The sequence below is a fragment of the Ascaphus truei genome, chromosome 4, assembly GCF_040206685.1.
Source record: "Ascaphus truei isolate aAscTru1 chromosome 4, aAscTru1.hap1, whole genome shotgun sequence".
NCBI classification, from domain to species: Eukaryota; Metazoa; Chordata; class Amphibia; order Anura; family Ascaphidae; genus Ascaphus; species Ascaphus truei.
This window is the reverse complement of record NC_134486.1, coordinates 6544712-6566263: the sequence shown is the minus strand read 5'-3', so window position 1 is coordinate 6566263 and position 21552 is coordinate 6544712. Positions and strand designations below refer to the sequence as shown.

Here is a 21552-nt window from a genome sequence, read left to right as displayed (position 1 = left end):
TTTCAGACCGTATACAATACTTTTTTATATATACTGTATAATAAACCCGAGAAAATAAAATGTATGCATTTATTCTACATGTAATCCAGTACATATGTAGACAGTACTGTACATTCTAGAAACACTGTATTTTGTTACAGTATAAAAGGAGACAATGGAACAATTTAAAACAAATCAACATTTTCTTTTATTGGTGGAGTAAGTACAAAAACATTTATTTACAAATACTGTACAATGTAAAAACATTTTAAGTGCACAGCAATTCAAAACATCAACAGGTGTATGGTTTACGGCTAGTGAAAACATTTATGTACAGAAAGTCAAAACATTTACAGTCAGTCAGTATGGTTTATAGTCACATCTTGTTATTAAAAAAAAATCTTTATTCAGAAAATTTAAACAACGCAACATCTCCTTTATTAAAGTACAGCAAGTCAAAACATTTACAGTAGGATGGTGTACAGAACAGTCAGTCAGGCCTGCACAACTCCAGTCCTCGAGGGCCGCAAACAGGCCCAGTTTTCAGGATAACCTTTGAAAACCGGGCCTGTTTGCGGCCCTCGGGACTGGAATTGTGCAGGTCCTGTGTGTACAGTAAGTAAAAAGAAGAAAAGAAGCTGTATGGTGCTCAAACACAGATCAATATCACATGCAAGCCTATTTAGCCCTCTTACCCCCCTAAGTGAGATTGGGGTGGGAAGGTGTTTCTGACTACTTCTATGTGTGGTGCGGTACCTTTTTGGCAACCAGGAGAGATGAGCTTCCGCCACTGGGAACCTGGGGCAAGTATAATATGAGTAACCCTGTACTCGGTGCAGTGTCTCCACCTGCGATAGCTCCCACCAGAGGGGGAGTGCTTCCTCGCAGGACAATATATATCACTCAACACACAGTATGGATAACAACCAATACCTTTACTAGTGTAACTGTACTCATGCATAACAATCAACAAATCAACAGGTGTCCCTCTCTAGAGGAGACACTAACTACTGCGTCTCGCAGGACGCTACCCCATTCACCAGATGATCCCACCCCGTGTCCAGTAACCCCACACAATATGTCTCCCACCCTTCAAGTGAGATGGATATGTATGACTGGTCCCGTGTGAATCTAATAATATCATTGGTGCACTTGGTGAGGGTTACCTGCCAAGCACTCCAGTGCCCGGGCCTGCAACGGAGCTTCGCAAAGGATCCGATGGTGGATGAACACAGGAACTGCCGTCCGTGGCGATCCCACCCGGATGGCTGCTGCAGTAACAGCGAAGGTCTGAGCCCAAACCTCTGGATGAACGCGCCGCGTCCGCTGGGCCCCTAACTGGCTCTGAATGGTAAGGGGCAGGGACACTAACCTGGGGCCTGTCCCTGACACAACTCACTCTACTGGGTGGCTCAGGGCTATCTCAGGCCTCGGGGACTGCTGGCCTAGTGCTGGGAGTCACTGACTCCTGCACCCTACCTCCTTCCCCTGGCTGCTCCTGGCGCTGACTAACTCAACCTAAACCTGCAGCAAACACACTGCACTCACACAGTGCCTGCAGCAACCGCATTGCACTCACACAGTACCTGCAGCAAACACACTGCACTCAACCAGTACCTGCAGCAACCATGCTGCAAACACACACTGTGCCTACTTGTCAGCACACACAGCTCTGACAGCTGTGACACTGACAAGACTACACACTTCACACACTGCTAAGGGCAGGGTCCCTTACCTAGGGGCCATCCCTTAGTACTTACCCCCTACCCTGGTGGGGTTTGGGGCCTGCCTGGCATTTGGGGAACTACCTTACCTGGTGCAGGAGCCACTTGCTCCCTACACCCTTCCTCTCCCTTCCTGCTTCCAGCTCCAACTGACAAACGTGGTCCCTGCAACATTGTATCCTTCCTCCACAGAAGAAGCTGCAAAACCCTATTTGCTGGCTGGCTGCACGTGATGTGGGTGAAAGGGCAATCCCCAGAGGCTGCTTGGAATTGTAGTCCACTCAGGACCTCTGTAACATTGGGACCGCGTGCGCTATCTTTACTGCGCATGCGCGATGGCTACCGTGGTGGTAAGGGGCTAGGGGGAAGCCTGCTACACCTAAATAGACTGAATCCTCACTGTGTGAGTCCTTTGGAGTATTACTAAAATGAACAGACCAATGGTCACATAATGAACAACACCTAAATCCACCGTAAATCGAATAGCTGGATGGAGTTCCACTAAGGATAAGTAACAACTCCCACTGGCTAGTGTCCAGGCATTATGCATCGATGTGGACAAATGAAAAGGTGTGCAAGAGTAATATTACTCACATCTGTATGGTCTTCTGTGATGTTCTTCCTCAGGTGTGTGCTTCCGTTTTTCCATGGAATCCAAACAGGGAGGCGAAGGAAAGTTGGAGCACAACTGTGGACAGTGAAAAAAGAAAAAACTGCAAGAGAGTGTGTCCCATAAAAAGAAAATATTGAATGAATCAAGGCATCAGGTACAAAAACGCTTGAAACGCGTTGGTGGGGCCCGTGGGCTCGTTTTTGTACCTGATGCCTTGATTCATTCAATATTTTCTTTTTATGGGACACACTCTCTTGCAGTTTTTTCTTTTTTCACTGTCCACAGTTGTGCTCCAACTTTCCTTCGCCTGCCTGTACAGTAAGTAAAACACGCATCATCTCCTTTATTTACAGCAAATACAGCAAGTCAAAAAATAAAAGGGGTAAAATGATAAGTGTAGATGAGCGCTAGTGTAATAATAATTATACAAACAGAGGGAACAAAACCTGTGATACAGTCTTTGGATGAAGGTCGTCCTTGAGCTGCCTTGGGGGGTTGATCTGGGATCTTCCAACCAGATTGGGAAGATGTTTGTTGAAAAACCTCTTATGGCGCTGAGGATGAATGGATGGAACAGAGTCTTGTGCAGAGATTTCTTCTTGTAGGAATACCTCAGAGAGGGAGACAAGAGATATACAAGAAACACCACAATAGTGTATTAACCTTTAGACAATATAAGACATAGTAATTTGAAGTATAAAGAGCATTTAATAATTAAAACAATTGTATCTACAATTGATATAAAACATGAACTGTGATAATAAACAGTAGATGATCTTCTGTTGAATAAACGAAAATGAAGGCTTCCAAGCGCTTGTGCTAAATGAAGCCGTGCTGCTCCGCCAAGAGTAAAACTGAAATCCTACTCACCGTCCTTGAGTAGGATATGTGCAGTGGTACGGGGTCTTTTGCAAGGGGTTGCCGTCTGCTGTGGGGTGTCGGACGTCTGCTCGATGCGTGCGGGGAGATTTCCTGGTGTTCTCGTGGTCTCAAACCAGCCGAGTGAATTGCAAGCGTCTCCTTCGCTGACGTCACCACCGGATTGGTACAGCTACGGTGTCCCTGGATGACCACAAACCTTCCTACGCGTTTCGAAACACCTAATCACGTGTTTCTTCGTCAGGGAATGGTTGCTACAAGGGTTGAGCTTCCTTATATACCCCCGAGATTCTAATTGGGTGATGGGAACACCCAGATTAACGGTCCAAAATGTAACAAGTCCTTTGATAATTGACCTAACACTGTTGTTAGTAAGAGAAAGTTATTGAGTCAAAAATGCATTACGCCAGCCAACATCATATAATATCACATAATCACATAGAAAATCACCATTAATAATAACCATATAACTATGATAACACATTAATAAATTTCATACCTTATCACAGCTTATATATATTTTTTTCTTTCATTATTTACACTTGTATTTACACATTCATAGGATCAATTGGGAATAAAATAGATTCACTATTAATTTTAATATTGTTTATTAACATTCATGTAGAAATTAGTTATTACACACATTTCACTAATTTTCACTTGATTCTAATAAAATGTTCCACCTATACAAGATGTGTCTCTCTAACCTGACCATTTTCTAAATAGGTCCAATAAATATGAACCGTAGTTTAAAATGATATTTGTTGATGTCAAACAACATCAAATATGTCATTTTTCTGGCACTAATGAATTAATTAATTGATTAACTGTATAATTGTCTGAATAGCAACTACATTGTTTTAGATAGACATAAATGTCTTTATATATACAATTTTGTTGTAGATATAAGATTCTGTATTGTAGATAAATTGGTGATATAATTGTATTTGCAACTGTTAAAAGACCAGCATTGTAATATGCACAATTTGTATTGTACTCCATACACGTGTGGCCTTGGATAGTATGTCCCATTCACACTGACACCCTGATTAACATTCACATACCAATTAATTATGGTGCATTATTTCCCCTTTATAGGGTTTAATTAAATAGGGTTTAATTAAATTAATTAAATTGGGTCTCAGTGAGAATGAAAACATGCATACCAGACGTTATATGTATATGGAATCTGTTATATACACCATTTCTATTGTAAATCATTCTGTAAGTCATCCTTGGAAGGCACTCATCCCTGCAGCTATCATCGTGGCTAATGCATTTTTGACTCAATAACTTTCTCTTACTAACAACAGTGTTAGGTCAATTATCAAAGGACTTGTTACATTTTGGACCGTTAATCTGGGTGTTCCCATCACCCAATTAGAATCTCGGGGGTATATAAGGAAGCTCAACCCTTGTAGCAACCATTCCCTGACGAAGAAACACGTGATTAGGTGTTTCGAAACGCGTAGGAAGGTTTGTGGTCATCCAGGGACACCGTAGCTGTACCAATCCGGTGGTGACGTCAGCGAAGGAGACGCTTGCAATTCACTCGGCTGATTTGAGACCACGAGTACACCAGGAAATCTCCCCGCACGCATCGAGCAGACGTCCGGCACCCCACAGCAGACGGCAACACCTGGCAAAAGACCCCGTACCACTGCACATGTCCTACTCAAGGACGGTGAGTAGGATTTCAGTTGTACTCTTGGCGGAGCAGCACGGCTTCATTTAGCACAAGCGCTTGGAAGCCTTCATTTTCGTTTATTCAACAGAAGATCATCTACTGTTTATTATCACAGTTCATGTTTTATATCAATTGTAGATACAATTGTTTTAATTATTAAATGCTCTTTATACTTCAAATTACTATGTCTTATATTGTCTAAAGGGTAATACACTATTGTGGTGTTTCTTGTATATCTCTTGTCTCCCTCTCTGAGGTATTCCTACAAGAAGAAATCTCTGTACAAGACTCTGTTCCATCCATTCATCCTCAGCGCCATAAGAGGTTTTTCAACACAAGTCAAAAAATAAACAACAGTTGAACAGTCACGCAAAGGCGTACCCCACCAGATTGTCCTTCCAGGGCCGATGCCTTGTATGGCGCAAAATGCCATTAATGGAGTCTCGAACGCTTTTCATTAAAGGATCTGTAATTGAAAAATAGTGCCGCAATTCCTCCACAATAGTCCTTCTTAAATTTTCAGGAAGCACAATTTTTTCACGATTTCCTTCGTAGTTCACATTGTAGGCCTACCCGCAGTACAAAAAGTAGGACATGTGGTGCTTAAAAAAATTAACATGGCATACTTCTGGGGTAAACAGCACTCATCACCCTATACTTCTCCCTGAGTGGCTGGGGCAGCTCGCGCAGGATGATGTCGGGCACTGTCTCGATGCAAGCGTGTGTAGGTTGGGTTCTGTGAGCAGGTGTGCTTCTGTGAACGGGTGTGCTTGTGGCGGCGGGCGAGGGTAGGTTGTCTGGGAGGAAGCTTTCCTCCTGTCTTGGTCGCCTTGTTGTCTCCTGGCGTGGTCTTGACGGGGTTGTCATGTTATCCTCCTCTTCAATGGCATACATGTACACAAAATCTTCTGGTGGAGGGGGTGCGCTTGCTGATGGAAGGTGGTCGAAGGTCCCATTCATCACATCCATGCCACCCTCCTGCTCCGGCGTCGGGGATACAGGGGCATAAACACCGAGCAAATGATGTATCCCCTCTGTGTCAGTCTCTATCTTCTCCATCCGTTGATCCATAGTTAGCATGGTCTCCAGAAGCAGATCTATCTTTGCTAGCACAATAGAGTTCCCGGTGATATCCACACTTATCCCATTCAGCATGCGGTCTAACGAGCTGATTCTTGTGCATGGCGTGCTGTGGACATCTGGGTGGATGCGTGCTATGGAGGATGAGATGGGGGTTCCAAGAAGAGAAGCGGCAGCGTCGTCGAAGAAGGGTGGAGGAGGTGACCTGTGGATTTCCGGGAGAGGAGAAGCGGCAGCGTCGTCGAAAAGGGATGGAGAAAGTGACCTGTGGATTTCCGGGCGAGAAGCGGCAGAGTCATCTAAGCGCAATGGAGAAAGTGACCCGTGGATTTCAGGGGCACCAGCGGCAGCCTCGTCGAAGAGCAGTGGCGAAGATGGCCTGTGGGTTTCCGGGAGAGCGGCGGCAGTGTCATGGACGAGTAGTGGAGAAGATGGGCTGTAGATTTCCGGGAGAGAAGCGGCAGAGTCGTCGAAGCATAAACGAGGAAGTGGCCTGCGGATTCGATGGGTTGGCTGCCATTTGTTTTGCGTTGTGTGTACATCACCGTATTTCTTCTTGACATAATAAGGCTTACGTGTATTAAAACCCTTAGCCTTTGGGGTCAGCAGAAGGTTTTCTTTATTAGCCTTAGCCTGTCGCTTTGTCCTTGGCTTGGAAAAAGGCTGTCGCCGCCGCCTTTCGCTTTTTCTGCATGACAGGCACGACAGAGGCGAGTTGGTTCCTGCGTCCGTAGAATCAGGGTTGACCCATGGAAGCAGATGGCACGATACAGTATCTGGACAAGGGCAAGTTCAGATAAAGATCATCGAGTGGTGGGCTATTCAAAGTGTATAACCTTTTATGCATGACGATGAGGTTTTGAAAGTGGGCGTACTCTTATGTGAGTCATTAACGTATAAATACACCATCCATTTTGTGGATTCACTGCACATTGAATACACATCGACTAAACATCGAATATACATTCTTGTGTTTGTATTTCTTTCTACTCGCAGCAATGCCTGTTAAAAAGATTTTAAAGGATCTCAGCATGAGAATTAAGGAGATGTACACGAGCGGACACCGAATTGCAGATATCCAACGCTGGTTAGCTGCTTCTGGCCTCGTTGTGCTATCAACCACCGTGTGCTATCATGCACACGGAAATACAAGAAAAACGAGGACAGCAACGGTAACTAACACGTAAGTATATTTATATAACTATATAATACAGTAATATATAATATATTGCTGCATATTAATAGAACTATATATTGTGTAGATCTATCTAATTATATAGTTATTTCGGTATATTTATATAACAACAGTATATATATATATATATATATATATATATATATATATATATATATATATATATATATATATATATATATATATATATATATATATTGTTTATATTTCTGCATATTAATAGAACAATATATTGTGTAGATCTATCTAATTGTATACTATTTTTACTGCAAATGATGTGCTGTGCTTATGGCCTACTGCACTGTAACTTACCGTATTGTTGTTTTTCTGTACATTGTAGGGAGACAACTCTTCTGGTCGACAAAATAAGTGAGAATGATGAGAAGAGTGCATTAAGGGTCAAATACACTCTGCAGCAAAATCACAATCTCACTGTATTCGAGACCAGCATAAAGAAGATGAGACGCAGAATTGGATGGAAATATGGACGTGTGAGGTTAGTACTGGACAGTAGAAGAGGTAAAAGTGTTGTTTAAGAAACTGTACTGTACCTCTAAAATGATTTATTCCTTGTCATTACAGAGCGTACCCCATGATAAGGGACGTTAACAAAATCAAGAGAGTGGTCAAGGCCCAGGCATGGATCGACAGTGTAGAAACTTTCCAGGATTGCATCTTCACTGACGAGTCTACTGTTTAGCTGGAGAGATTTGCCACCTTTGCATTTCACAAAAAAGGTCGCATATCTATGAAGCTGCGTCCAAAACACCCAGTGAAGATGCATGTGTGTGGTGCCATCTCTTGGCGTGGACCAGGAAGCATCGTCATCTTTGAAGGTACAGTAAAATGTATGTCACACGCTTTTGCCTTACGCACTGTACTGTACTAGTGTGCAGTTTTTTGAGCACTTTTCTTTTCTTGTTATAGGAATCATGAATAAAGCTTTCTTCCAAGACAAAATTGTGCCTGAGATTGTGGAATACATCACACGTGAGTTCCCGGATGGTCACCGTTTCTACCAGGACAATGATCCGAAGCACACCGCGTCAACAGCGCATATCCTTGAGCGCGGTATCAACTGGGTGAAGACGCCAGTGGAGGAAGTGCGGTAACTGTGTCTCATTTTTCCCCACTGTTTTACTGTGTACTGTATCTCTTAAACTAAATGTCCTTTTTTTCCCCCTCCAATGACAGATCGCCAGACTTCAATCCGATCGAAATGGTCTGGCATCAGCTGAAGCACCATATCCGAAAAGTCGTGAAACCCTCCAAAAAGAATGAGTTAGCGCAAGGCATACTGAGTTTTGGAACGATGTACTCACCGTGGAACGATGAAATAAATATATTGACCATATTGCGACTGTGTTGCCCATTGTGATCGCGCGTAATGGGCAAGCATCAGGAATGTAGTATGGTATAGTACTGTACTGTTGTATTGTAAGTACAGTATGATACAGGTAAGTACACTGGCGACACACTTTATTCGAGCTTGGCTAGTCCCACGAATTCGGGTATACCCGGGTGTATTGAGGTTTGTGACTGTTTTCTGCCCGAGTGCATTGAGTTATTTTCCAAGCAGGGATTGAAGCATTTTATTCCTGCTGGCTGCAATACTGCACAGTATATATATATATACTGCATTACAATTCATGAATTTATGCCATCTGGTAGACACGCGAAGCATTGCAGCCTATTAAATCCTAATCATTATCATTTAACAGATCAGCCGCCCATCAGCCAGGCATGAACCCAGGCTGGGAAGGCAAATGCAACGGGGCTTGTTAGAGGTGAGGAGTGGCGCATTCCAGGTATCTGCCAGGTACATACCGGGTATTTGCTCGAATAAAGTGTGTCGGTGCAGTATGGCACAGATTTTTTCTTTCCTAGTAGTCAGAGTATACTGTAATTCCAGTATAGACTAGTTTGACAGTACTAACTGCATACTGTAGTCCAATATGGATTAGCTATACAGTACACAATGCCATAATACAGTATGCACCTACAGAAACTGCTCAATTTTTTTCTTTCCAGAGAGAGCAGCACCAGACATCTGGTTACAAAGTATTTAACAGTTTGACAGTACTACACAGCATACAATGCCATAATACAGTATGCACATAACTGCACTAATTTTTTGTTTTCTTGTCTTTTCAGAAAAAAAAGGATGGCCTGGGAGAGAGGGGGGGGGGGGTATCGTGTAAAGTCTGTGAACTGTTTGTACAGTTAAGTGTACAGTATCTAAACTGCAGTCATGATGTACACAAAACCTCTCCTCTTTCAATGAACTACTGTACTGTACACAGAATAAGGAAGAAGATAAAGACAGAAAAAATTATATTACTATATATACATATTATTATATATTATATATTATTAATTAATATTATTATCAATGTGCATTATTCATGATTATCCACCGGTCCTCAATTTTCATCTGACAGAAGAACTTAATAAAGACTGCATTATGTACAGTATTATTCATGGTTATTTTTATATTTGTTGTTTTTGTTCCTGATAAAACAAAATAAATATTTATTTACCTTCATAATAATCATTATCATTCTCAACAACCCCCCCCCACACACACACACCTACAGTACACCAAGGAAAAAGAAAGAATGACAAAACAACATGAATCAGTTAATGATTTTTTTTAACTCTCAATTCTCAATTCTCAATTCAGTGCTGTGCAAATCAGATTTACATATCAAATTCGAGAAGGGATTTTCCAAAGTGTTACCGTAAACAAAGCCTCAAAGGGTGGGGGGGGGTTTGGGTGAGTCATGCGCAGTAATCAGCTAGCTCCCATCTCAAAGAGGATTACACGCAGGCATAGTAAGGTGACGCTCGGTTAGGGACGGATTAAAAACACAATGGCAAGCTTCAGAAAATGAATGACTGTAGAGGTGTCTGTCGATAAGAGTTTCAAATCCTTGAGCGAGCCCTTTGTGTGTTCGTGGGGGAGGAGAGTACAGGGTACAGCTGCATAAGGATTACTGTAGCTGTGCAGCAGTTGAAAGAAATTGTATAGTGGTAAAGTGAAATAAGGCGCAAACAAATAAAAAGTGAACACTAATAATAAGTGACTAATCAAAATCTTAAATAGGTGATAATGTGATAAAATTTAAATCAATACAGCTTCACCCCCTGCTCTGGAACCCACTGGAAGGGGTAGTGCCAAGTCATTTGAAGGAAAAGAGCCAAGTCATTTGAAGGCTTTTTTCCACGTTGCCTTTTTTTGCTGCACTTAAATTTATTTTTGTTTCCTCCCCATGCTCCCCGTGGATTTTGTGTGTTTTGCAGTTGAAAGAAATGACATAATTTCAAAAGGCAGTTCATCATAATAATATAATCCCTACACCCCCAAATACAGTACATAAAAAGCACAACAAATCAACCATGTGCAGTCAAACGCACAGGGTCGCAGTCAAAAGCTACAGCACAGATTGAATATCGTAATATCAAGATGTTTTTTGAAGGCTTGTTGAGAAAATAAAAATAAAAAATAAGGAGATTTTTTTTTTTTTTTGGTCACTTACTCAAGCAAGCAGTGGTGGACTTTTAGACGCATGTGCAGTAATCATCAGCTGTCAAGCAGGAATGTGATTGAAACCAGAAAGACACACATTCAAAGGAATGGTGTGGGAGAGGTGTACTGCACTGTAGAGAAGATAAGAAGTTGAAATACCCTGCAGTGCAGTACATTATCCTGTGTGTGTGCAGGGGTGAGCGAGGGGAGAGCGCTGTATATGCCAAAATGTGAAACTGTTACAGTACTGTACACGCCTATGCGTTTCAACAATTTTCAAATGAGACATACAGCAGTGCAAATGCATGTACAGTATACAGTAAATATGCAAATATGCAAATTTACAATTACTGCGCGCGCACACACAGACTGTGTACTGACGTAGGTTGAACTGCTAAAGTATTAGACTTCCAAGACAACAGCTCGCAAACGCCACCCTGAGTTTTTAGACGGTATTTCAGTATTGCAGACAGCGATAATAAAATGCTAATATTACGAGCGCTAAAATAACGCAATTCACTCCGGACCAAAAAACCTGCATCTGCCCGCGATTATCAGAGCGCCGCAGATCCGGCCGCATTAGGATAAAGGTGGCCGCCACTGTATGTTTGACGGTGAGGGGTACCAAGGCCAATAATAAATGTATTATGCCCAGCTGGGTGCCTCTAAGCCATATTGGGGAGTTTGAAGTGTCAGCTCTGCAACCCAGTTATGGCACGTGCACCGTTTTTTAATAAAGATATATGTGTGTGATTTACTGTTCCAGCAGTGCCAACCAGAGGAGATTAAAAAGGCATGCGTTTCCGGGATGATTTTACTGTAAAGTGTTGTCAGGGTGTGTTTGGGTAGAAGGGTCCAGACTTCCTGGTTGTCATGATAGCTTACAGGGTTATAATATACGCCATATAACTGGGTTGAATTGAATACGACTGTGATATCATAAAGAGATGTTATTCCTTAAAAGCAAGGTGGACACACAATATTAGACAAATAACAAACAAGATATTTACACTTACTTAGGGAAGGGACAATGAAGTAATCAGGATTCGAATTAGCAATTCATCAGGCATCAGGTATCAGTCAGGTATAATCACGAACAACATTGGGCATAGAGCTGACAATCGGTTATATGGGATTTGGGCTTTATCCCTAACATTGTGTCTCAGGTATTGGTTAACAATTATCTGAACCCAATTACCTGTTGCCAGCTAATGTGGAAGCACTTTGGTACCTGCCCCCAGGTAGCTGGCAAATGCGCACAATCCCTTAGTCAGGCTCCCATTTTCCTAACCCCACTCAAAAGAGTTGGCATCTCTAAGTCTGCCAGATGGGGATCTGGGCCGGGGAAACCTGACTAAAGGTGTAAATTATGGCACTTCATGTGAAATGCCATGTCCTGCGTTCTCTCCACCCTGTATATACTAACCGGGGGGATGAGTTTTTGATCAGTGGCCTTTGTGTAGACAAACTGTCGCCCCCTGACCATTAACATACCGTATGGGTCAGCAGATTTCGCGGGCTTTATACTAGGCATAAAATACAGTACATTTACAATATTTTATATATATATCAAAATATTCCGATCGGTTGGGCAAAGCGGGCTAAAACTTGCCACGCCCTCATGCTGGAGGGGACTCTACATAGTGGCCAAGTTTAATCTTGCGGGGACCCACCGAACCGGAGATACAATAATGGATTCTAAAACCGCATGTTGCACAAGTTGCATTTCTCCGCCATTGGAGTCAATGGCAGAAAAATAATTTAAACAATTAACCATAGTCTGTTCGGTTGATCAGAGAGGGTTGGAAATTGCCATGCAATCATGCCAGAGCGGTGACTGCATATTGGCCAAATCCCAGCACTATAGTTTATACCGAACCGTAGATATGGGTTCCCAGTTTATACAGTTTTACACTTAGGGTTTTCACCACCTCGAGGCTTTCCTCCGCCATTGTGGTCAATGGCTGAGACCCTCATGGTGACCGCGACCTTTTCCCGTGGCCATTGCCCGTCGGACTCGGTTGGGGTCGAGTATGGGGTTTCTCCTGAGCTAGGGGCAAAAAGAATGGGACCGCTACCTGCCCTAGGGCCAGAGTTACAATTTTAATATGAATGAACTTGGCCGTGACCAAGTTCCCACGCTACTTTAGTGTTCAATTGCTCTTTCATGGAAATTGTATCCGCTTTCGGAGGTTGCGGTTTCGCCGGCAGCAAACTCGTTCTTGGAGGTCGGACTTGAGGAATCCCCATTGAAAGACATTACTCCATTCATTTCAATGGAGGAGTTCCGCTCATCCTCTCGGGCGCCACCTGCTGGTCTTCTTTGATATCAGGCCCAAACCCTTGAAATCTCCATAGACTTGCATGGAGCTCCAATGGCGACCTATGGGACGGGCTGCAAACAGGATTAAAAAGGTGGGAAGGGGAACAAAGGGCCATAAACATGTAAATAAACTTCACCCTTTCCCTCTCGACCTGATCCCAGTGCATGTGTTTGGTGCATATACTGTAGAGGTAAAAACACATGTTATTAGGACAATACGTACAACCAGAAGGGAGAACACATTTTGCACTGAGGCAGGAGAATAAAAACACATGTAATCACTATTAAATTTAACCCATAGCTTCCCACATGATGGTGGGCATGGCCAGCTGGGGTGTAACCCCTTTATTGCCGGGCCAGCCCCCTTTCCATCGCTACACTGGTTACCCTGAAACATGTACCCTGGAATCCTACCAGATCCCTTGAGACATGAAGGCACAGACCACAGGACAAAAGCCTCCTTAGAAAGCAGTCTGCAGCTCATTGCCAGATCTCCCTGCTTCAGAACAGACCAGAACAGTAAGACCAGGCAGGGGAAAATCACATTCCAGGGTCCCCTGGTACATGCCCCAAAGCCCAGAACTCAGTATAGGGGTTCTGTGTCTTTCCCACCAGGTATAAGGTAGCAAGAGGAAAAATGTTTTTAAGTTCAGTGCTTGAGGAATAAAAACGGTTGTGTGCTAACTTTGGTTAGAAAGCTCCTAGCACGCTGAAACTTGAAGTGCGCGTAGGTCAGGGAGAAATATAACAAAACACCCATAGTGTAATTTTTATAAGTTTGTATAAAAATTGATGAATGAAAGTCTCCCTCAAATAGTGCATTAAACATGTTAGGCACATTTGGGCTTTCATTCAGACCACAGGGGACCGGGAAATACTCATTTATTGTAGCACCCATTTAGCATGCGTCTAGTGACTCTCTAAATGAGCTGAGGATGTGCAGCTCTGGACTTCTAAGACATCCCGCTGGCTTGGTGCCACAATGTCTGTAAAAGCCCAGAGTTGGAAAGGCTCAGTTTCCCCAAGGTGATAGTTGGGAAGGGGTTCCTCAAGTACCCCCATCCTAGTGTAAAGTCTGGGCAGTTTGGAAAATGGTGGCCAGCCCAGACTTAGTGTTGCCAGGTAGAGGGGCTGGGTCTCATATGCTAAGGATCAAATGTGCTAGGTTGGCTCATGCTCTTAGCAGAATGACTGAAATACAAAGAAAACAAAAGCTCAGACGCACATAGTGAAGTTTGTAAAGTTTATGTATATATATTATTAGGGTAAAATATCTGCGTACATCAAATCACAAGGTAAACAGCATTTCATGTACAAGACATGGGTTACCAGTCATCGCACCGCCACCACCAGACCTCAGGAGTTCTCCTTCACAGCCTCCAAGACGCACTGCCACGGTACTTGGTGAGAAGCCTCCACTTTATGGGTAGATGTCCTTTTCTGGTCAGTGCCGTCGATAACCACCTCCTCCTCAGGCCTGCCGCCGAGTGCGACACCTCCAGACGCCGGAGCTGCCTAGTTTGCCACTAGGTGAGTTCGTCAAACTAGGCAGCTCCGGCGTCTGGAGGTGTCGCACTCGGCCCATAAACAGTCCCAAAGTGGAGGCTTCTCATCAAGTACCGTGGCAGTGCGTCTTGGAGGCTGTGAAGGAGAACTCCTGAGGTCTGGTGATGGCGGTGCGACGACTGGTAACCCATCTCTTGTACATGAAATGCTGTTTAACTTGTGATTTGATGTACGCAGATATTTTACCCTAATAATATATATACATATACTTTACAAACTTCACTATATGCGTCTGCACTTTTGTTTTCTTTGTATTTCAGTTGTTCTAGGGGTGTCCATATCCCTATCAATATAGCTGCAGACATCTGTGTTCGAATTAGAGGTTGTAATTTTTCATTTTTAACACTAAGGTGGTGAAGGGGTTAATTATACACTAGAGGTAGTAATTTGCGCACTTATTCTTGTTTGTTTTCTTAGCAGAATGAGAAGCCCCCTCTGCCAGGTTTCCAATGTATTGGCAACTCCAGGATAGGTGGGAAACTTATTCCCACGGAGGGATTGGCTGCACTAGTTAGAGATAAAGATTTAAACTCTATAAGAATTCATGCAGCCCATCGGGAATCAGATTCATGAAAGATTCACAGTTCCAGCTAAGATTCACCTAAGATTTCATCAAGCTTCGTAAGAAACATCTATGCTTTTGTAAGATACAAGGATTCCAAGTGCCATTGCAGCGGAGGCAAAACGAAAGAAGCAGCTCCGTCGGAGTACACAGCAGTTGCAGGTAGCGCTGCTGACCGAGGACCGTTTCAAGCCATTTTGCGAGCAACTCCCGCTCCTGGGAAATTGCTCATTGAGACTTTGGCTTTCAAAATTTCGTTTTGGGAACATTTTATTTCGTTTGGCCCTGTCCCAGTAAGTGTATTTTGAATGTAATTGTGTAACATTGTGTGTACAGATGCAGCTACCAGAATTTGGATACTTACCCAGGAAATTCTGGGAGATTCTGGGGCCGTCTCATAGTAAATGCCTCAACATTTCTGTGAGATTCTTAATGGCCCATCGAATTAACACAGCGGTAGGTCCCGCAGGACTGCAGGGACCCCTGCTGTGTTAATCTGATGGGCCATTAAGTATCTCACAGAAATGTTGAGGCAATGTTGCAGCAATGTTGAGGCATTTACTGTGAGACTGCCCCAGAATATCCTAGGCAAGAGTTCTAATACTGGTGGCTGCATCTGTATGTCCATTCGTGAAATAAATTACAATTTATGTTATCGCCTTGCTTTTCTCAATCATATGATCCTGGGTATAAATGGTGTTAAGAGACCTGGTCTCCTGTGAAAGCGGTATTAACCGTTAAGGTAATGAAGGGGTTAAGACCACCCGCAACCCCTCCGCAAGGCCTAAACACATACCGAGGGCCAAATACAACCTTCAACCACCCCCGCTACCCACAATAAGCATAGCACGGGTGGTTAACCCCTTCATTGCCTTAGCGGTTAGCCGCTAAGGTAATTAAGTTGTTTGTAAAGGCATTTTTAAGCATCTCTTTACTGCCGGGTGTCACCCGTGCTGAAATAAATGTATATCAGCTCCGGAGTCTTCCCCAACATCAATCTGATGCAGGAAAATGCATTTTTTTTCTAAGTCCCATCTCGCCGCTTATCGCTTATTCCTTTGAGAGGAATTCTAAATTCTAGCCGCCGATCAGCTGCGATAAGTTGATTGGGGCTACTAGAATACCACAAATTTGAGAAACTGGCGATAAGCGCCGATAAGTTGCTTATCGTCGTGCATCTGGCGTTTTTATTTTCTCGTAAAAAATCCCCCAGTGATTTTGCCTCATAGCGCCGGTTTATCGGGCTTTACTGATTTGCTGTAGACTTTTTTGGCGATTATGGCTTATCGCTGTTTATAGCATGAGACCCGTAGCCGGATGTTTTCTTCTGCTAGCCCAGGAGAAATCTTGGTAAATTTCGGGCTATCTCACAGAAATTTGCAAAATTTCTGTGAGATTTTTCTGCTTTTTGAATACAGACTAATGGTCCATCAGATTATCACAGCAGGGGGTCCCTGTTGTCCCATTCAAATAGCAGGTCTTCCTGCTCTGTTAATTCACTGGGCCATTAGTCTGCATTTAAATAACTGAAAAACCTTACAGAAATGTTGCAGCCCCAAATTTTCCCTGATTTTTCCTGGGCTAGCAGAATTAAGCATCCGGCTACATCTGTATAACAGTTTAGTTTTAGGACCTGCAAATTTGGTTACACATGTTGGTATGCAGGCTTATGACGCTTTGGCCAAAGGGTTTAACTAAATAACCAAGAATATTTTATTATTGAAGTATTTGTACTTTATACTTATTACCATATATGTTTTGTCAATTGGATGTAGCATTGGGCACCCCTGTCTTTTGTTGTATACTGCACATTTGTATAAGAAACCTCTGAACCAATGATATCGGGAGATTTTCATTTCTAGAACACGGACAGGTTTTTCAAAAGTGCTCTTATGCGAATAGCCAGGCACCGGCTTCAGAAAGTCTGCCCGGAATATTTTCGGAATCCAGCTTTTCGCGGCCCAGTTTTCATAATTGACCATAGTGATCGCAGTTGGGATTTCTAGATGATTTTAGTTCCAGGATGTTTGGTGCTAAGTCGCGGTCAAGGTAAAACTCTATTTTAGAGTCCCCTACACATAGGAAAGTCTAGTTTTTTGTGTCCTAGTACCCAAGTAATTTAATACATTTACAATTTATTTCACTTAAATGTTTTGCTCAGTGAATGATCCTGGTAAAACGTGTAAATGACTGGTCTCCCGTGACACCAATTTACCTTTAAGCAATCATATCAAATCCTGTTAAAGCCCATAAAAAAATCAAACCACATGTTCAATATTGAACATACCACAGTTCCTTTATTTGGTTTAGGTGCAGTACAACAGAATTGAATAAAGTTGATTTTGTTCAGGACACTTCAAAATAAAAAAAAATTAAGTCTTAAAATGCAGTCCTTCATTTACATCCCTATTTCCATTCCGTTTCTGTCTATTACTACTAATAATATATTCCATAGCTGGGTTATGTACAGTAGTTGTTGCATGTTTCACCACTCAGGCACATCATCCCAGATTTTATGTATCCCCTTTACTAGATAATCTTTGTTCACTGGCTTCAAATGGTTGTGAAGATGATGCTTTAATTCATGCCAGACCAATTCGATGGGATTCAAATTGGCTAATCTATAAGTATAGAGACAAATACAGTTATTAACATGATTTACATATAGACACATTGCCAAATAATATACAGTACTATACACTGTAGCAATATATTAAATAGTAATACATTTACAATGAATATATTATTGATCTTCTGCTCTTTATACTCATATGTAAATGTATACACAATTTGTTATTGAAACATTGTGATGGTGAAGGGGTAACCCGGCTCACTAATAAAGGTTAAGCCCTTTTGGTTACCCCTGATCCTTGTGTTGAGGTCCTAGTGTGTCAGCTCTTGGATCTGATTGTCGTATCTGCATTATTGTGACTGTAAAGTTGTTTGAAAAAGAAAGTACACCCTCTTTGAATTCCATGGTTTTACATATCAGGAAATAATAACAATCATCTGTTACTTAGCAGGTCTAAAAATTAGGTAAATACAACCTCATGTGAACAACAACACATGACATATTACACCGTATCATGATTTATTTAACAAAAATAAAGCCAAAATGGAGAAGATATGTGTGAAAAACTAAGTACACCCTTACTGCTTCCATAGGAATTAAGATGCAAAGTAGCAGACAGGTGCTGCTAATCAAATGTCCTTGATTAATTGATCATCAGCAAGTGTGACCACCTCTATAAAAGCCGATGTTTTAGCAGTTTGCTGGTCTGGAGCATTCAGGTGTGTGTTAACACAATGCCAAGGAGGAAAGACATTAGCAATGATTTTAGAGAATATAATTACACACAGGGCACGTCGCTACACCAGACACACACACATAGAAACATAGTCTACCTGGTGCAAGGGAGTAAAACCGTAAATTAAACCACACATATAATCAGAAGACTATAAACAGCCCCCAATAATTGCACTCAAGATAGGTGACAGATGAAGTATAATGTCAACCAGTGAAAAGTTGGATATGAGCCAAATCCTAAACATAGGAATTAATGCTAAAAGGTCACACTCAAAAAGAAAATAAAAAAGACTTTAATAGTTATGCTGTAAAATCGACGAAACACAATAAAAATGCACAACAGTGCATAAATAAAATCCCCTAATGGGTAAGGTTTCGGTAACTAATATGGACAAAATATTGTACCAAAAATCAATAGTAAAGCTTATAATGATTCAAAAGCTATATCAAAAGCTGCATTGTTGCATACACAGGAAATGCAAATAACAGGTATAGATTTGCAATCAGGAGGGAAAGTGAGTAGACAGTGTATAAGTAACACCCACTGTGTGCACAGTAATGTGATCAAACGATCCCTCTGCATACACAAGGAACAAATAAGTTCCGTATAGTACCAGTATGATACACACGTGTGTAGGCGTGTAGGTGGAATAATAAGGGTAGCGCACAGCACAATGTGCGCAGTAGCAAATCCCCACACAGTGTATAGAACGCCGGACCCAGTATGTAGCATACAACCTGGTATCCGTATAGCAGCCAGAGAGCTCCATGGGCAGGTAGGAGCTACCGTTACTCAGTCCACAAGCCGCGCATGCGTCAACGTGATGACATCATGGCGTACCCCGACGTACGTTTCACGCGTCACCGCACGCTTTCTCAAGGGGGAGGAGTAAGTTGTATGTAGCGTCGCTGAGTGGAACCTTATAAACCGATATTTTGGTACAATATTTTGTCCATATTAGTTACCGTTACCTTACACATTAGGGGATTTTATTTATGCACTGTTGTGCATTTTTATTGTGTTTCGTCGATTTTACAGCATAACTGTTAAAGTCTTTTTTATTTTCTATTTGAGTGTGACCTTTTAGCATTAATTCCTATGTTTAGGATTTGGCTCATATCCAGCTTTTCACTGGTTGACATTATACTTCATCTGTCACCTATTTTGAGTGCAATTTTTGGGGGCTGTTTATAGTCTTCTGATTATATGTGTGGTTTAATTTATGATTTTAGAGAAGCAATTGTTGCTGCCCATCAATCTGGGAAGGGTTATAAGGCCATTTCCAAACAATTTAAAGTCCATCATTCTACAGTGAGAAAGAATATTCAAAAGTGGAAAACATTCAAGACAATTGCCAATCTTCCCAGAAGTAGACATCCCAGCAAATTCACCCCAAGGTCAGACCATGCAATGCTCAGAGAAATTGAAAAAATACCCAAGAGTAACATCTCAGACACTACAGGCCTCAGTTAGAATGTTAAATGTTAAAGTTCATGACAGTACAATTAGAAAAGACTGAACAAGTATGGTTTATCTGGAGGGTTGCCAGGAGTAAGCCTCTTCTCTCTAAAAAGAACATGGCAGCACGGCTTAGGTTTGCAAAGTTGCATCTGAACAAACCACAAGACTTCTGGAACAATGTCCTTTGGACAGACGAAACCAAAGTGGAGATTTTTGGCCATAATGCACAGCACCACATTTGGCTAAAGCCAAACACAGCATATCAACACAAACACCTCATACCAAATGTCAAGCACGGTGGTGGAGGGGTGAGGATTTGGACTTGTTTGCAGCTACAGGACCTGGGAACATTGCAGTCATTGAGTCAAACATGAACTCCTCTGTATACCAAAGTATTCTAGAGTCAAATGTGAGGCCAGCTGTCCGACAGCTAAAGCTTGGCCAAAATTGGGTCATGCAACAGGACAATGATCCCAAGCACTTGGCTTGGGGATATCGGCAAATTGGGGATTGGCTGGCAGTGAAGTTCCCACGCGCTGGTTGGCTGTAGTAATTTCTGAATGGTACTCCAAAACTTATAAGAAACCTTGCAGCCAATCAGGACGTCAGATTTCCAAGTGCCAGACCATCAGCGGCAAAATCTAAAGAAAGATGCTCTGTAACAAATAGACGCGAGCCGGCTTGAGAAATTTCAGCTCAAGAAAAGTTCCTCTTTTCATTGGCCAAGTTCTGGAAACGGGACATAGCGGTTGCAGCTGGGATTGCATGCCGATTTGCACTCCAGGACGTTTGTGAGTACCTCCCGGTCATTGGAAAGGACTCGTACAGACCTCAATTCATAACATTTCGTTCTAGGAAAGGAACGTTCGTTAGCCCCAGATCCCAGTAAGCGTATTATCTATTGCAAATTGTCACCCATTGTGTGTATGTTTTGTTCGTGGATTAAATTACAATTTACTTTACTGCTCAATCAGTTGATCCCGGTATAAAAGGTGTAGGATAAACCTGGTCTCCTGTGACAAACATATACAGTAGGGATATAGACATCGCTGGCCAATTAGTTCCCCTTGTCCAATGTCGGATCTAAAGTATTAGACAACACTTGAGCTATGTTTTCCATATATATTTAGGATATTTGTGTATGCACTGATCTTTCTGTAAAAAATGTTTCCTAGTTTTCTCCTTGAGCTTCCCATTCTCCAGGTGTTATAGGCACATAAAATGTTATGGCAGATAAGATCCACATGTCACACCTAGTCTAACCATTTTCCTGTCTATTGCAAATCCCCAGACCCTATTTGATCCTTAACTTTCTTTCATATTTAGAATAATCTTATGTTACTTTATCTATTATTTATCCTTCTTATTTACTGTAAATGTTTCCTTCATATCTCATCACCTCATTTCTTGTAGGCTGTTCATGTGGATATCTTTTAGCCTTTCCCAGTAAGATTAATTGAACAGATCATGCATCATTGAACTCTCTCTTGTTTTAATCTCTGTTGTCTTTATGTTCTATAATGAATGAATAGGGCTTAATATTATTGTTTAGGGATTGTGCATTAGCTCCTGCAATCTTAGCAATACCCAGTGATCAGAGAGTGCTCACAAAAGAAACCCCAAATGTTTGCACTCTACCATTAATA

The 21552-nt window shown here is 42.1% G+C and overlaps 2 protein-coding genes across 4 annotated transcripts in view; one reads left to right on the top strand and one right to left on the bottom strand.

Moving 5' to 3' along the window:
* Positions 1-21552, top strand: part of LOC142492542 (uncharacterized) — a 177004-nt gene that overhangs the window by 56804 nt on the left and 98648 nt on the right. The window lies entirely within an intron of this gene.
* LOC142492541 (antileukoproteinase-like) overlaps positions 17415-21552 on the bottom strand; it is a 34476-nt gene continuing 30338 nt past the window's right edge. For all 3 annotated transcript variants that reach the window (XM_075595239.1, XM_075595241.1, XM_075595242.1), the window contains one exon: positions 17415-17758. In XM_075595239.1, the coding sequence (XP_075451354.1) occupies positions 17754-17758 (5 nt within the window). In that variant the 3' untranslated portion in view covers positions 17415-17753. The remainder of the gene's footprint in view (positions 17759-21552) is intronic.